This window comes from Carcharhinus amblyrhynchos, unplaced genomic scaffold (assembly GCF_965287045.1).
Source record: "Carcharhinus amblyrhynchos unplaced genomic scaffold, sCarAmb.v2.hapA scaffold_49, whole genome shotgun sequence".
NCBI lineage: Eukaryota > Metazoa > Chordata > Chondrichthyes > Carcharhiniformes > Carcharhinidae > Carcharhinus > Carcharhinus amblyrhynchos.
The window spans coordinates 1,131,241-1,149,454 of record NW_027649790.1 but is presented as its reverse complement, the minus strand read 5'-3'; the positions used below and the strand labels follow the sequence as shown (position 1 = coordinate 1,149,454).

Below are 18,214 nucleotides of genomic sequence, written 5' to 3'. Positions count from 1 at the left end.
GATTATGCCACAGGAGCTCATAGTTTGGCAGCACCTAGTGAGATAGGCTTTCCCGTTGCAATGCAGTTTGAAAGGCGGGCACTCGAACTTGGTATGTCCCCACCCCCGCCAGCCAACAATCCTCAAGCTCCATCACTGCCATGGCAACATCCACCTGGTTACGTGCGTGGCTTATGCAAAACAAGCCACGGAGAAGAATGCAAGTGTCCTGCATCATAAAGAGAAGCAGTCTCACTGGAGGCAAAACACAGATTCAAATGGCAGGTGAGATGGAACAAGGATCGTCACGGGAAGTGAGAAGCTAAAGGTGGCTGAATTCCAGCAGGGATCTCACAAACACTCACTGTTACACCAGGAGAAGTGCTGTTTCCTCAGCATTTCCACTCGGGATGAAATTCCGGATTGGCTTTCGGTTTGAGCAGAAGGGTCGCAATGGGCCCTTCCTCCACTCGCAGACTCTTTTGAAATTTAGGATGTTATCTGGAAGGGGACGGGAACAGAGGAAATACAGAGAGGCCAGCGCGCAGGGAACATTAATTACAGAAAGGCTACCTCAGAGAGGGAGGGCATCTCACTGAGAGAGGGGCAATGGAACAGATAGGCTATCTCAGAGAAAGAGAAAGTGTGTGTGTAGGGGCATTTATCTGACTGAGGGAGTGGCTATGTAAGCTACTTCAGAGAAAGAGAGAGACCAGAAGACATAGGAGCAGAATGAGGCCACTCGGCTCATCGAGCCTGCTCCACCATTCACTCATGGCTGATATTTTTCTCATCCACATTCTCCTGCCTTTTCCCCATAACCCCGATCCTCTTATTAATCAAGAGCCTATCTATCTGTCTTAAAGACACTCAATGACCTGACCTCCACAGCCTTCTGTGGCAAACAGTTCCACAGATTCACCACTCTCTGGCTGAAGAAATTCTTCCTCATCTCTGTTTTAAAGGATCATCCCTTTAGCCTGAGGTTGTGCCCTCTGGTTCAAGTTTTTCCTACTAGTGGAAACATTCTCTCCACATCCACTCTATCCCAGCATCACAGTATCACGTAAGTTTCAAAAAGGTCCCCCCTCATCCTTCTAAACTCCAACAAGTACAGACCCAGAGTCCTCAACCGTTCCTCATACAGCAAGCTCTTCATTCCAGGGATCATTCTTGTGAACCTCCTCTCCAAGGCCAGCACATCATTCCTGAGATACGGGACCCAAAATTGCTCACAATTCTTCAAATGGGGTCTGACCAGAGCCTTATACAGCCTCAGAAGTACATCCCTGCTCTTGTATTCTAACCCTCACCACATGAATGCTAACATTGTACTTGCCTTCCTAACTGATGACAGGATTTTCCAGCCATGCTCACCCCAAGACTGGAAATTCCTGTCTGAGGTCAATGGACCTTTGCAGGGTCCATGTCCCACCTGTGGCAACCGGGATGAGAATATTCCACCCAGAAGGTTATGAAACAGATAGGCCATCTCAGAGAAAGAGACAAAGAAAAAGAGAGGGAGGAGGAGGGGAGAGAGAGACAGAGAGAGAGAGGGAGGGGAGAGAGAGACAGAGAGAAGGAGCAGGAGGGGAGAGAGAGAGACAGAGAGCAGGAGAAGGAGGGGAGAGAGAGAGGAGGAGAGAGAGAGAGAGAGGGAGGAGAGGAGGAGGAGGAGGAGGAGGAGAAGGAGAAGGAGAAGGAGGGGGGAGAGAGAGGAGGAGAGAGAGAGGGAGAGGAGGAGGAGAAGGAGAAGGAGAAGGAGGGGGGAGAGAGAGAGAGGAGGAGAAGGAGAAGGAGGGGAGAGAAAGACAGAGAGAGAGGAGGAGAAGGAGGGGAGAGAGAGACAGAGAGAGAGAGGAGGAGAAGGAGGGGAGAGAGAGAGACAGAGAGAGAAGGAGAAGGAGGGGAGAGAGAGACAGAGAGAGAGAGAGAGAAGGAGAAGGAGGGGAGAGAGAGACAGAGAGAGAGAGAGGAGGAGAAAGAGGGGAGAGAAAGACAGAGAGAGAGAGAGGAGGAGAAGGAGAGAGAGAGGGAGACAGAGAGAGAGAGAGGAGAAGGAGAGAGAGAGGGAGACAGAGAGAGAGAGAGGAGGAGAAAGAGGGGAGAGACAGAGAGAGAGGAGGAGAAGGAGGGGAGAGAAAGACAGAGAGAGAGAGAGGAGGAGAAGGAGAGAGAGAGGGAGACAGAGAGAGAGAGAGAGACAGAGAGAGAAGGAGGAGGGAGAGAGAGAGAAAAAGAGCCAGAGGGAGGAGGAGGAGAGAGAGAGAGAGAAAGGGCCAGAGAGAGGAGGAGGAGAGAGAGAGAGAGAGAAAAAGGGCCAGAAGGAGGAGGAGGAGAGAGAGAGAGAGAGAAAAAGGGCCAGAAGGAGGAGGAGGAGAGAGAGAGAGAGAGAGAAAAAGGGCCAGAGAGAGGAGGAGGAGAGAGAGAGAGAGAAAAAGAGACAGGGCATCTTACTGAGATAGGCTTCGAACCAGATAGGCCATCTCAGAGAGGCTGCCTACAGAGTGAAGGATTATTGCAGAGAGGGCAAGCTGCAAGATGGGAACTTTACAAAAAGGTCACCACAAGAGTCATATTGGACGCAAAACGTTAACACTGCTTCTCCATCCACAACTGCTGCCAAACCTGCTGAGTATGCTTATTATAAAAGGGGTGTTAGAGAGGGTACGTCATAGACACGGCATTTCATATAGAAAGGATACTCTCTGGAAACAACAATCACAGAGTATTTAACAGAGGAAAGTGCAGACAGATAGATGCCTTTACAAGATGAGGGAGTCACAATCTAAATGGTAAGCAGTCAGGTTTAGTGCTGGCGTGGCGTAGTATAATAGAGAAAGCTGCTGATAGCAGCATGTTCGAACTGTGCTTTGATCGTGTCGCAAGGAAATTATTAACACCATCACCGACCAGAGAGATGACCAGACTGGACTTTTGCCAAATCCCTTCACCGCTGACTGCTCCACTCAGGTCAGGTTGTGAGTTTGGGTTTGTTTTAGAATACACCAAACCCGAGGAGCGACCATGACTGGGGATACCACCCTGAAATTACAAACGATGCTAAAATGCATCTCACCCCAGGTACGAACTCGTTCCTCTTCCATTGGAGTAGATATCCGACAGGGAACAGCTGGCACAGGGAGAGAGATTGGCCCTTGGTGAATTCAGCACATGGACTGTAGTGAATAATTCCATTTATCTTACTAAATATCTGTTGAAATAAGAATGAACATTTGCAGGAATCAACTTGACACTTGATGGTAATTAACTAGAAGGTCTGCCCCTGGGGAATAGTGTTATTCGCCCTGTTGACACCCCCTCCCTCTGCAGCACCCGTTCCCTGAAACATGGTCAGCCTCAAAAGAGATTTCAGAGCGGATTCCTCACGATTCACCATTTTAAGTCTACAGCACGTTGCAATAACGTGGCAGCCCTCCAAATTTAGCAAGGCTGCCACATCTTTTGACCCGTCAACCGGTGAGGAAAGAGCTGCGTGATCCATCGCGGAAGCGGAGTTAACTCGGAACGGATGGAATAGCAGCAGTACTTACTGGAAACCCCCAAATCCAGGACTGGATTATTATATAGGCTTTAATTCCCAGAACCCCAGCACAGAACATGCCCACTGATTAAGACGAGACAGATTAAGTACAGCTAGATTCTCCCTGTTAGTTTCCATGCTGTTTGTGGATGCTTCCCACAATTGGCTTATTGACACCAACCCCAATAGCAGTTGATCCTTAAAAATATGTTATTTACAAAACCTTTCCCGAAGTTTAAGAAAACACATTCCTCTCATTTCCCATTCTTCAAGTTGATGGAGACGGTTTCACGTAGTTAGCAGTTGGAAAATTATTTAGGCCTTGGGATGCAGTCTGCAAGCAGGAATCCAGCAGCCCGGTCAATCCTGGCTTTCCAAGGGGACAACGCCGGGATTTAAGTCGGGCACAAAACTGGAAAGGAAAAGATACATGTCAAAACAGGATGGAGACATGAAGGCAGACATGACACACAGAAAGGAGGACTGAGGGATTGATTAAGCAGGGGAAAATGGATGACGAGAGTAAGCTTGCGGGGAACATAAAACTGACAGTCAAAGTTTCTTTAAGTATGTGAAGAGAAAAAGACAACACAAATACATAAGGAGAAATAAGAGCAGGAATAGCCCGTTCGGCCCTCCCCAGGCCCATCTGCCATCCAATTAGATCATGTCTGGTCTGAAGGTGACCTTAACCCCACCTTTGACTCCCTTGTTAATTAGCAGTCTTCAGGTCCTGAGGTTGTGAAGGGTGCTATATAAATGCACGTTCTTCCTTTTGAAGCTCTAAAAGGTAATTAGGAAGAAGGATTAATCCACTTTCTACCGAACAAGTGAGTGGGCCATGTTACAAAAGCAGTAGTTTTCTTTAGGCCAGTGATGCGATGGGGGAATGCCTGGTCTCGGTTTGGCAGGAGCAGGGTTGGGATCAGGAGGTGATGGTATTGAGGTTTGGGGGGGTGGTGGGTGGGATTCTCCCCTGTATCGTATAAGAGCATTCTGACTGTGACCTACAAAGCTATGGCTAGGTCTGTGGCATTTAAGAAGAAGATTCTAAGTAACTCTATTCCAGCAAGTGTATTTCATAGTTACAGATAGATACAATACTAATTTCTCATCTCAATGCAGCTTTTTATGGCTTTCCGTTCTCCAGGTTATTTACTGAGTAACTGTTCAACTATCTGGAGAAAAAAACAATTCTTAATTACCACCTCTGAGGATCAATAGGTGGTACAGTGGTTAGCACTGCTGCCTCACAGTGCCAGGAACCTGGGTTCGATTCTGGCTTTGGGTGCTCGTCTGTGTGGAGTTTGCACATTCTCCCCATGTCTGCGAAAGTTTCCTCCGAATGCTCCAGTTTTCTCCCACAAAAACGTTCAGTTGAATGGATTGGCCGTGCTAAAATTGCCCTTTAGTGTCCGAAAGATGTGTAAATTAGGTGGATTAGCCATGGTTAGTGTGCAGGGGGGGATATGGGTGGGGGGTTGGTTTAGGACGCACTTTGAGAGATCAGTCAGTACACACCTCCTCCTGTACCATGGGAGTTTAATGGCTGTAACAGGGATTCACTGAATAATAAGAAGGAAAAAAATATAAACAATCCCAAACTGTGCAGTTTTCACAGCTAAATCAACACCTAACCACATCCCAGTGGTGTACCAGTGACCCAGAGTGCTGCACATCTTACTGACCAGACATCAGACCACACCAATGATCCTTCTTCAACTGAGTCTCCCAATCCACACAGCCACAGACAGGGACTTTCCCCGGTTTCATTCTGGGCACTTAGTGGTGGCCAGGCTGCGAAGAGGAGAAAGCCATTCGCCTGCCCGGTTTGGAACGGTGTAGGGAAGGACAGGACGAGGGCAAAGGCAGCATTTTATACACTTCATTAAATTTTAAAGAAGTTTTTCCTACCTTTTAAAATGTAGTCTGTCAGTAAAACTGGAACCTTCTCACTGTCCTCCTTCATAGCCAGAAGAACTGAGGGGGGAACAATCATTTGATTAGTGGCTTCTAGCACTGAACATTTTGGTTTACATATGCACCACATTTTCTTTGTGCCATTGGTACAAAGAACAACACAGCACGGGAAACAGACCCTTCGGCCCAACGAGCCCGCGCCGCCATTTTATCATTGCGAGTGCCCTCTTCCACCTTTGTGGCCTTTGTCTACGTCTGTTGGGGAAGATTGAGGGAAGACTAACTTAGGGACAATTTGTTAACACCAATCAGCCTGAGAGCATGTTTTTGGGGTGTGGGGGGGAAACCGGAGCACCCGGAGGAAACCGGGTACTTTGGGCTCCATTGTTAATTCTGGGCTGTCCCCCACCCCGGGGACAGAATTTTATATCCCTCCACCAACAGGCAGGGCGTGAGGAGCCCGTAAAGTCTCTCAGATGACCTTCCCATCGGGATCCTGCCACCCTGGCCTCTCTGCTGATGCCTGAAACATTAACTCTATCCACAGATGTCACCCATAGCTGGTGGGTATTTCCACCATTTTGTGTCTTTATCACAATTTCTCCACATAAATGAAGATCCTGGTACCATTCTTGCAAATGTCTTCCACACTTCCACCAGCGCCTGTGAGTAAAGTCAGGCCCTTCTCTTCTCATGAGCAAAGGTCCAGTTTTTGACTTTTCTCAACATCAATGACTCCAAGGTCAGGCTGGACATCAGCACAGAGCACAGCTCCCTCTCTTCCAATCCAGAAACCTGTCACATTGGGACTCTCAGAACAGTAACAGTACTGCACTGCTATGAGAATACATTGTCCCATAGTAACCATCCTTACTGCCCCTCTGACTGACGTTCAATTTTTACTGAGCTCTGCAGCCGTTCTCCTCCTTTGTCCCAAACTCTCAACCTGTGCTGGAATCAAATTCAACCCCTCGAGTCTGACTCCCAGTAAAATGCAATACTTAAAAATGCTGCAAGAAAGCAAATTCTTTTTGCTAGATAGAGGGCCAGATAGGGTAGAGGTAGAGAGATTCTTCCCACTTAGAAAGGATAGCAGAACTAGAGGGCACAGCCTCAGATAAGGGGGGGGCAGTTTAGATCAGAGTTGAGGAGGGACTTCTTCACTCAAAGGGTGGTGAGTCTCTGGAATTCTCTGCCCGTTGAAGTGGTGGAGGCTACCCCGCTGGATATATTTAAATCACGGGTAGATAGGGGAATTAAGGGTTATGGGGAGAAAGCGGGAAAGTGGAACTGATCCACTTCAGATCAGCCATGATCTTATTGAATGGCGGGGCAGGCTCGAGGGGCTAGATGGCCGACTCCTGCTCCTATTTCTTATGTTCTTAAATTCATAGGCTGGAATGTTCTAGCCATTCACACCAGCTGGATCTTCTGGTAGCACCCCCAGGTGGCACACCCCAGTGTGGGTAACCGCCACCACAAAGAAGATCCCGTTCTTAATGGAAACGATAAAAAGATAACTCCTTGTCGCTTGTACCCTCATCTATAAAGTGGTCAACGGAAGAGGACATGAGGCTGTGAGCACAGAGGGACTCATCACTGAACCCTGTCAGTGGATTGCACCCAACCAGCTGACAACTGGGCGTCACAGGCTGCACGGTGGCACAGTGGTTAGCACTGCTGCCTCACAGCACCAAAGACCCGGGTTCGATTCCTGGCTTGGGTCACTGTCTGTGTGGGATTTGCAAATTCTCCCCGTGTCTGCGTGGGTTTCCTCCGGATGCTCCGGTTTCCTCCCAAAGTCCAAAGCGCGGGTTAGGTTGATTGGTCATAGTAAATTGCCACTTAGTGCCACGGGGGGGACTAGTAGGGTAAATACATGGGGGTGTGGGGATAGAGCCTGGGTGGGATTGTTGTCAGTGTAGGCTCGATGGGCTGAATGGCCTCCTTCTGCACTGTAGAATATAGAACATAGAACATTACAGCGCAGTACAGGCCCTTCAGTCCCCGATGTTGCACCGACCTGTGAAACCAATCTAAAGCCCATCTAACCTACACTATTCCATATGTTTATGCAATGACCATTTAAATGCACTTAATGTTGACGAGTCCACTACTGTTGCAGGCAGGGCATTCCACGCCCTTACTACCCTCTGAGTAAAGAACCTACCTCTGTCCTATATCTATCACCCCTCAATTTAAAGCTATGTCCGCTCGTGCTAGCCATCACCATCCGAGGAAAAAGGCTCGCACTGTCCACCCTTCTAATCCTCTGATCATCTTGTATGTCTCTAGTAAGTCACAAATGGCTGTAGGGATTCTACTGAATATCATCTCCCTCCTCATCACCGAACATATGGTTAATATTGGTTTAATTCATTCTACAGATTGCCCAACGAGCTTGCAGATGGAGGTCTGGGAATATGATGTCAATACCTCCCGTCAGGATTAAAGAAACTCAAAAGAATTTCTTTTGAAAAGCACTTGAATTGTGGGTGCCACACTTAGAGACTCGTTACAGCTGAATGAAATCAGCTTCTGGCCAGCATTTCTGGGAGGGTTATTCTGGTTGCTGAACAGGGACAATGCATACGTGCTCTTGAAGAATGTGATCAAAAACGTTAAAGCCGTAAAAATATTCCTCCAAACATCTTCACGATGTTGCTGTGCAGTGCTGCACTATTCACCCTCAGTATGTCTGGAGACAAGTTACCAAATAAAATATAAATTATAGGAGGAGGGAATTAGTCTTTTGGCTGCTTTGTAGCTGCGTTGCCAGCATAAATACAGAAGGAATGTGCACTTGGAAACAGCCAATGGTGGAAAATGAGTCTTCAACTGACGCAGAGAGTGAGGAACAATGACCACGAAACACTTGGCACATTCCACAATCCAGCATTAATCCAACCATGCGTATGAGTCTTAGGAACATAAAAACAGATGATAGGAGCAGGAGGAGGCCATTTGGCCCTTCGAACCTGCTCCACCATTCATCACAATCATGACTGATTGTCCAACTCACATTTTCCCCATAAAATTTTGATCCCATTCGCCCCAAGTGCTATATCTAGCTGCCTCTTGAATACATTCAACGTTTTGGCATCAACTACTTCCTGTGGTAATGAATTCCACAGGCTCACCATGCTTTGGGTGAAGAAATGTCTCCTCATCTCCGTCCTAAATGATCTACCCCGAATCCTCAGGCTGTGGCCCCTGGTTCTAGATTCCCCCACCATCAGGAACATCCGTCCTACATCTACCCTGTCTAGTCCTGTTTGAATTTTATGAGTCTTTATCCGATCCCTCCTCATTCGTCTGAATTCCAGCGAAAATGATCCTAACCTAAATCAATCTCTCCTCAAACATCAGTTCTGCCATCCCCGAAATCAGCCTGGTATTTCTTTGTATGAATGCATGTTGCCTGTCACCGTGACCAGTTGACATTCCAGCGTGGAGATGCTAGGGTGTGTTACGGCCTGTAGAAGGTTCTTCTCTTGAATCACTCTTCGGCAACTTGCTGTGTACCTCACCGAACAAGAGGAGGACAGGGTGACAAGGTGGAACCGGAGCACTGATGCTCAAAGCCTCGAGGCAAGGTCAAAGGATAGGCTCAATCACTGGACTGCTTTCTCCCCAGTTTTGAGGGGAATTATCAGAGGGGAGTTGACAATATCACCCCACGTTTGTGTGGGGTATTGGATGTATTGGTGAAAAATCGGAGTGGACAATCATTTCTTTAGATTGTATATAGCGACTCTCACTAGATGGTTAGAGTGGGCACCAGCATCTGGGTGGCCATTCACAAATAAAGGGTGCAAAATGTGGAAAAAATAGGGAGGAGGTAAAGCACCAAAAGAAATAAATGTCTGGTGGGGGCTGGGGGTGGAGAGTGTACAGTAATGAGAGGCATGAAGAAAAGAAGGGAAACGCACAAGAGACAAATGTGCCAAGAGAGAGAGACACCAAACAAGCAGAATAAGTGCAGATAACAGACGTTTTTTGTGGAAAAGACTGACATTACTGCGATACCCTAAAGGAAAGTGAATGGGCAGAAATTTCCAGCTGCCCGCATCCCCATGACCAGAAATCCCCACCCGAGGTCGACGGATTTTTAAATGGTCTCACCAAATTATCTGTCCGGCCCGCGACGATTCCTGTGGCAGGCAGGACAGGAATATTCCACCCAATGTAACTGTTATCTTTATACAAAATAAATACAGATCTAAATATCAGGGAAATTTATAATCCAGAGATTACACTTTGGTTTTGTAACTTCTGTCAATGGATAATGAGGAGATAAGAGATACTGTTACCACATGGACCCTGTCTCTAGTAATGCGAGTGCAGCATTACACAATCTGTTACGACTATTTCATTGATTCTTAGGTCTGCTGGCAATAAACTCTCACTCCTGCTGCTGGGTCCAAATGCCGTTTTGGGTGATATGATGGTACTTTTTCAGCTTTGCCAAACATCTATTTTTAGATGTTTTCTTTTTCCATTTTGGTTCGCATATTGAAAAATTTAAGATCCTGGTCTCTCCTTCTTGCCTTTGTGCGGGGCCGTTCAAGATACGTTGGCTAATTTCACCACCTTGAAATGGACACCAGGAATATCAGCAACAAACAGCCTGAACGTTCCAACCAAAACCAGCGACTAAAACCTCAACGTTTTCTTCAATGAAATTCAAGCAGCCATCATTTGGAACAAAGCCGTGATTTTCTTGCCATTCTTTATCAACTGGACTCTTATCTCTTATCCATTGACAGAAGTTACAAAACCAAAGTGTAATCTCTCGATGATAAATTTCGCTGATATTTAGATTGGTATTTATTTTGTATAAAGGTACCAGTTACATTGGGTGGAATATTCCTATCCTGCGTGCACTGGGGATTGTTACGAGCGGGACAGATAATTTGGTGAGACCATTTAAAAATCCGTGGACCTTGGGTGGGGATTTCTGGTCATGGGGTGCGGGCAGCCAGAAATTCCTGCCCATTATCTTTCCTTTAGGATATTGCAGTAATGTCAGTCTTTTCCACATAAAATGTCTGTTACCTGCACTCTTTCTGCTTGTTTGGTGTCTCTCTTTCTCGACACGTTTGTCTCGTGTCTCCCCACTTTTTCCTTCATGCCTTTCACTACTATACACAACACACCCTCTGCCTCCCCCACCCCACCCCACCAGACATTCTCTATAAGCTGGACACTTTCTGAGGACAGAATTGGGTTGCTTAGACTATTTATTCCTTTGGCATGGGAGGCACCACCAAATAGCTTGGCCTTTAGGGCACTTGCCAATCAGGCTTTCTTGTATTGCCATGTACACCATTTCTGATCAAGCCCAAGTTTACAGCACAGGGTGGTGGCACAGTAGTGGTTAGCACCGTCGCCTCACTGCGCTGGGGATCCAGATTCGATTCTCAACTTGGGTCACCATCTGTGTGGAATCTACACATTCTCCCCGTGTCTGCATGGGTTTTCTCCCCACAGTCCGAAAAACGTGCTGGTTAGGTGCATCGGCCATGGTAAATTCTCCCTTGGTGTACCCAAACAGGTGCAGAAGTGTGGCAACTAGGGGAATTTTCACAGTAACTTCATCGCAGTGTTAACATAAGCCTACTTGTGACACTAATAAATACTTTAAAATTTCTGGCTGTACGAAGACCACAGCATTTATCCATGATCGCAGACACAGCCTCTCCACAAAAGAAAAAATGCTTTCTGGCCAATTTTTTGCAATCATAATTCACGGCAAAGAGTCACCAAAGGGGACTTTGAGTGTTCAACTGGAATTGTTGGCCAATCTGAACCAAGTTTCCGCTGAGAATAAAACCCACCTGCAATGTCATTCAGCAGTGGAATTAGCACACTGGCAATGTGGTGGGTTCGCCTTCGACTGGGTTAAGGGAGACTATTAGGGCAGAGTGTTACTCCAAACTAACTCTGGACATAACCCCCAGCTCCCAAGAAGCACAAAGTGCCACAAAAACAATGACTACAATGCTGGACATATTCAGCAGGTCAGGCAGCACCTGTGGAGGAAACGGTGTTCACGGCCAGGGTTTTCCAGTCCCGCCAGCAAAGTCGCAGCCAGGGCAGGAAAATGTGGAGGGCGGCCAAAAGTCATATTCAGTTAGAAATGATGTTTCATCAGCACTGGTGAGCTGTCATCTCACCCGATTGTAACAAAGTGCCAATCTCATCAGAAAAACATTTCAGTGAAAAGTGAAGCAGGGTTTATTTTAAATAACTCACTTGTAGTCAGTATTTGAAGATCATCGACTGTTGGTGGTGTATTCTTTTTCTCATAAGGTATTACTGTGGTTAGGTACTAGATACAAAGAAACAGACAACGTTAGTACGGTGGAAGAATGTTAGTTGCTTTCCCAACTAGGTGGCACAGTGGTTAGCACTACTGTCCTCACAGCGCCAGGGATCCCGGTTCAATTCCCGGCTTGGGTGACTGTGCAGAATTTGCATGTTCTCCCTGCGTCTGTGTGGGTTTCCTCTGGTTGCTCTGGTTTCCTCCCACAGTCTGAAAGACATGTTGGTTAGGTGCATTGGCCACGCTAAATTCTCCCTCAGTGTACCAGAACAGAACAGAAGACCACAAGACATAGGAGCAGAATTAGGCCATTCAGCCCATCGAGTCTGCCCCACCATTCAATCATGCCTGATATTTTTCTCAAGACCGCACTCCTGTCTTTTCCCCTGTCTCTGTCTTAAAGACACTCGATGACCCGGCCTCCACAGCCTTCTGTGGCAAAGAGTTCCACAGATTCACCACTCTCTGGCTGAAGAAATTCCTCCTCGTCTCTGTTTTAAAGGATCGTCCCTTTTAGCCCGAAGTTGTGCCCTCAGGTGCTGGAGAGTGGCAACTAGGAGATTTTCACAGTAACTTCACTGCAGTGTTAATGTAAGCTTACTTGTGACACTAATAAATAAACTTTAAACTTTGCTGTGCTGAGTGTAAACTTCTCTGAAGAAACAAAATTTGACAGGAAGGGGAGTCAAAAGGTGCAGAATGGCCCCAGTGTCTAGAAAGTGTCAGGTTCAAATATATATATACATATCATACCACACAATCTCTCATTTTCCATACTGATAAAGTTGTGTTTGTCAGTAACATTTTATATTGTGTGTGTCCCTTTGACACCTACACAAGTTACACTTTCAGATCTTAATGAATTATATAGAGACCGAAGTAGAATCATTACTTGAGTCACTACTTATTCTATATTCTTCTGTAGGAAGATTGGCTTTCACTAGGGTTGCAATATTTCAACTTGAGAATTCATAGAATCTCTACAATGCAGAAGAGGCCATTTGGCCCATCAAGTCTGCACTCACCCTTTGTCAGCATACTCTCCCCCCGCTCTATCCTTGTAACCCCACGCACTTCCCATGGCTAATCCATCTAACCTACACATCTTGAGACACTATGAGGCAATTCAGCATGGCCAAACCACCTAACCTGCACGTTTGGACTGTGGGAGGAAACCTGAGCACACTGAGGAAACCCACGCAAACTGTCAGAGAAAGCTCACGCAAACACCGGGAGAATGTCTAGTCGTAATTGAACCCAGATCCCCAGAGCTGGGAAGCAGCAATGCTAACCACAGTGCCTCGGTGGAACAGAATTGTTTCAATAACATTGCAGTTGGTCAACCAGTTAGATCCTGTAAGCCAGGTGGACTCTGAAAGCTGCCAATGAGATGCTGTGTTTTTTTTATAGGCATAATGAATACAATAATTTTACGCTTTCCTCCAATGCTGGCTCAATATGGAATTACCAACCTCAGGAATTTCTGGATGGGGCAGATGATGGCATGGTGGTATTATCGCTGAACTATTAAACCAGAGACACAAGGGTACCCAGGTTCAAATCCCACCATGGCAGATGGTGAGATTTTGATTCAGTAAAAATCTGGAATTAAATGTCTAATGTAGACCATGAAACCATTGCCAATTGTTGTAAAACAAAACCCATCTGGTTCACCAATGTCTTTTAGGGAAGGAAATCTGTTGTTCTTACCTGGTCTGGCCTACATGTGACATCGATGGTGACATTTCGGCAACTCTTAAATGCCACTCAGCTGTATCCAATCGCTAAATGAACCAAGGCTGCTGTCTATCCGAGCACTGGAAACGTTAAACATCTGTCGCCCCCTGCAAAGTTCTCCTTACTAAGATCAGAGGGTTTGTGCCAAAATTGGGAGAACTGTCTCACTGACTAGTCATAGTCATACACATGAAATCATACCTTACAGATAATGTGCCAGAGACCAGGATCACCATCCCTTCATGCCCTACCTCACTGGCAGGACAGATCTGGCGGAGGTGGTTGTGGCACAGTGGGGTACGGTTAACCACTGTGCCTCGGTGGAACAGAATTGTTTCAGACTGCCGAGTGTTCCATTAACACGGCAGGTGGTCAGCCAGTCAGAATCCGTAAGCCAGGTGGACTCCGAAAGCTGCCAATGAGATGTTGTATTGGATTCCCAACTCACTCCTCGCTGGGAATCCTCGACATCGATCCCGGACCCTATGAAGGGTCATGGTAAGATGTGGGCAAGGAAACTTTCTGCTGATTCCCACATACCAGCCCCACTCAGCTGACCAGTCAGTACACCTCCACGTTGACACCATTTGGGAGGAAGCATCGAAGGTGGAAAGGGTGCAGAATGTGGGGTCTTCAATGTCCATCACCAAGAGTGACACGTCAGCACCACCACAGTGTAATGGACATTGCTGCTAGACCAGGCCTGCGGCAGGTGGCGTTGGAACCGACAAGAGGGAAAAACATACTTGACCTCATCCTCACTAACCTGCCAGCCGCAGATGCATCTGTCCAAGACAGCATTGATAGGAGTGACAGTCCTCCTGGAGACAAAATCCCGCCTTCATAACCATCATGTGATGTGGTATTACCACCATGCTAAAGGCAGTAGACTTCAAATTGATTTGGCAACTCAAGACTGGGCATCGATGAGATGCTAAGGGCCATCAGCAGCAGCAGAATTGTACTTGACCACAATCTGCAACCTCATGGTCTGGCATATCACCCACTCTACAACCAAGCCAGGGGATCAACCCTGGCTCAGTGAGGAGTGCAGGAAGGAGCAGCACCAGGCATATCTAAAAATGAGGTGTCAACCCGGCAAACCTACAATACTTGTGTTCCAAATATCACAAATAGCAAGCAATAAACAGAGCCAAGCAATTCCGCAACAATAGATCATATCTAAGCTCTGCAGTCCTGCCCATCTAGTTGTGAATGGCGGTGGACAATTAAACAACTCACTGGGGAAGGAGGCTCCACAAATATCCCCATCCTCAATGATGGAGGAGTCCAGCACATCAGTACAAAAGAAAAGCATTCACAACAATCTTCAGCCAGAAGTGCCGAGTGGATGATCCATCCCCTCCGGAGTTCCCCAGCATCTCAGATGTCAGTCCCCAGCCAATTCAATTCACTCATGATATCAAGAAATGGCTGAAGGTATTGGATACTGCAAAGGCTCTAACAATATTCCCACAATAGTACTAAAGACTTGTGCTCCAGAACTTGCTGTGTCCCTAGCCAAGCTGTTCCAGTGCAGCTAAAATAGCATGTATCCGGCAATGTGGAAAATTACCCAGGGTAATGTCCTGTACACAAACGACAAATGGAACCCAGCTAATTACTGCCCCATCACTTTACTTTTAATAATTAGTAAAGTGATGGAAGGGGTCATCACAGCGGCTCACAGATGCTCAGTGTGGATCCTGCCAGGGTCACTCAGCTCCTGGCCTTATTACATGTTTACCCAAACATGGGTAAAAGAGCCAAACTCCAGAGGCGAGGTGAGAGTGACTGACCTGGACATCAAGGCTACATTTGGCTCAGTGCAGCATCAAGGAGCTCCAGCAAAACTGGAGTCAATGGGAATCGGGGGGAAAACTCTCTGCTGGTCAGAGTCATACCTGGCACAAAGGAAGATGGTTGTGGTTGTTGGAGATCAATCATTGCAGCTCCAGGATATCACTGCAGAAGTTGTTTGGACTACTGTCCTAGGCCCAGCCATCTTCAGCTGCTTCATCAATAACCTTCCTTCCATTATAAGGTCAGAAGTGGGGATGTTCCTTGATGATTGTACAATGTTCAGTTACGATTCCTCAAATTGGGAGCAGTCTATGTCCAAATGCAGCAAGACCTGGACAAGGTCCAAGCTTGGGCTGGCAAGTGACAAGAATCATTCACACCACACAAGGACCAGGCAATAACTATCTCCAACAGAAGAGAATCTAACCATTGCCCCATGACATACAATGGCATTCGCATCACTGAATCACCCACTGTCAGCATCCTGCGGGTTAACATTGACCAGAAACTTAATGGGATTCGCTGTATAAATACCACAGCTACATGAGCTGATCGGAGATTAGGAATCCTGTGGTGAGTAACTGACTTCCAAAGCCTGTCAATGAGACACAGATCAGGAATGTGGTGGAATAATCTCTGCTTCCATGATTGAGTGTAGCTCCAATAACTCTCAAGAAGTTTGATGCCATTCAGGGCACTGCTTGATTGGCACCTTATCCATAAACATTCACCCCCTCCACCACTGATGAAAAGGGACAATCTTGTGTACAAGATGCACATCTCACCAAGGTTCCTTAGTCAGCGCCTTCCAAATCCACGACCCTACCATGGCAGCGCAACACCCCCAGCTGGCACTTCGCAGAATCGCTGAGCAGAGACTGATAGCCAAGTTCCGCACACATGAGGACGGTCTCAACAGGGATCTTGGGTTCATGTCGCACTATCTGTAACCCCCATGACTTGCCTGGGTTTGCAAAACCTCACTTACTGTACTATCTGGAGACAATACACATCTCTCTAACCTGGGCTTAACGCTCCTTCCACTCACATTGTCTGCCTCTTTAAGACTTGAATAGCAGGTCAGTTGTAAAGACTCGCATTCTAATCAGTAATCTGTAAACTGTCTGTGCTTTATATGCTCTGTCCGAGGCCAGAACTCTCCATTCACCTGACAAAGGGGCAAACCCCGAAAGCTTGTGAGTTTACTTTCAAATAAATCGGTTGGACTTAAACCTGGTGTTGTCAGACTTCTTACTGTACTTCCACCCCAAGCCATTCATCATCCTGACTTGAAAATACATCACCGTTCCTTCACTGTTACTGGGTCAAAATCCTGGAACTCCCACCCTAGTAGCACTATGGATGTGCCTACACCACAGGGACTGCAGCGGTTCAAGGCGGCGGCTCACCACCACCTTCTCAGGGGCAATTAGGGATGGGCAGTAAGTGCTGGCCTGGCCAATGACACCCACACCCCTTGAATGAGTAAAAAAAAGACTCATCACCTCGAAGCATCTTCTCACTCCAACAACATTGTTCACACCTCCAATAACTTTGTAATTAATGAGCAATAATCCTCAGAGAAAACTGAGGACAGAAAGTCACTATTTTATTCAATGATTTATCGTATCTACACCCCGCCTTGTAGCAGTGTCCAGGAAATTGATATTTAATTTCTGGAGCATTCAGGACAGTGTTCGCTCATTCTGAATAATGTAACGGGGAAACGCGAGGAGCACTTACCTGCTTTTCATTGCCCGAGTTTCCAAAGGTCTGCCGAATGCCACTCTGGATGACATTGGAGATTCCTTCCATGCTAAAACGCTGGCAGCCACGTTTAATAGAAGGGAAGAAAGTTAGCAGGAGAAAGACGAGATAGAGCACAGCGAAGGTGACAAACTAAACCCACAGCTTCTATTTCTGTAGCGTCTTTAACCAAGGAATTGGCCCATCACAGGAACGGAATGAGGAAAAAGACGACATCAAAACAAGCCCAATACAATTAGTGCAGGGGACCAAGAGATAGTCAAAGAGGTAGTTCTAGAAGCTTAGAATCATAGAATCCCTGCAGTGCAGAAGGAAGCCATTTGGCCCATCGAATCTGCACCAATCCCACCCAGGTCCTATCCCCGTAACCCCATTTACCCTGCTAGTTCCCTCTGACACTATAAGGACAATTTAGCATGGCCAATCAACCTAACCCACACATCTTTGGACTGTGGGAGGTAATGGAGCACCCGGAGGAAACCCACGCAGTCACGGGGAGAATGTGCAAACTCCGCCCAGACAGTGACCTGAGCCGGGAATCGAGCCCAGGTCCTTGGTTAAGCCACCCTAAGCTTCCTAAAAGAGAAGAGTTAAGGTGCAGCAATGGAGGGGGTTCGGGAGGGAATCCCAGGACCAGACAACCTGAAGGCCAATGGTGGAGTGAATAATATCTACAATAGGAATATAGCCTAAAACAACAACTCTGAAATGGAGAGTCTAACTTCCCAAAACAGATCTGATTGTTGCATGCCATGTCGTCATGGGCACAGCACGAGTCATGTGACTGTCCTGATTTGCATAAATATATTTACATTTATTGATCATTAGCCAATCACAGTGTGGAAACGGCCATGGGCCCCTTTGTCACCCCCACTTGTTTTTAGGGCCCCAGTAAAGCAGAGACATCTATAGGGTTTATAGCACAGAAACAGGCCATTTGTCCGTAATCGGCTATGTCAATGATTTAACCAACTTCCTTTTAGGTTGAATCACAGAAGGCTATTTGGCCCATCATGCCCATGTCAGCTCTCTGCAGGAGCATTTCTGTTTCTCCACAACCAAATGTTCTCTCTTTCGATGCTGATCCAATTCCCTTCTGAAAGCCACAATTGAATCCGTCTCCACCACACACTCTT

The 18,214-nt window shown here is 46.8% G+C and overlaps 1 protein-coding gene and 1 pseudogene across 5 annotated transcripts in view; both read right to left on the bottom strand.

Moving 5' to 3' along the window:
- Positions 1–2,388: 2,388 nt before the first annotated feature.
- fez1 (fasciculation and elongation protein zeta 1 (zygin I)) overlaps positions 2,389–18,214 on the bottom strand; it is a 73,938-nt gene continuing 58,112 nt past the window's right edge. For 2 of the 5 annotated variants that reach the window (XM_080182223.1, XM_080182226.1), the window contains 5 exons: positions 17,055–17,135; positions 11,702–11,777; positions 5,438–5,503; positions 5,045–5,088; positions 3,912–3,935 (listed from right to left, as the gene is read on the bottom strand). In XM_080182223.1, coding sequence (XP_080038349.1) covers positions 5,066–5,088; positions 5,438–5,503; positions 11,702–11,777; positions 17,055–17,135 — 246 coding nt within the window. In that variant the 3' untranslated portion in view covers positions 3,912–3,935; positions 5,045–5,065. Of the gene's footprint in view, positions 3,936–5,044; positions 5,089–5,437; positions 5,504–11,701; positions 11,778–17,054; positions 17,136–18,214 lie in introns of all 5 variants that reach the window. The other 3 variants (XM_080182227.1, XM_080182228.1, XM_080182224.1) reach the window with 2 other exon arrangements.
- Positions 9,968–11,127, bottom strand: LOC145337455 (small ribosomal subunit protein uS12-like; annotated as a pseudogene).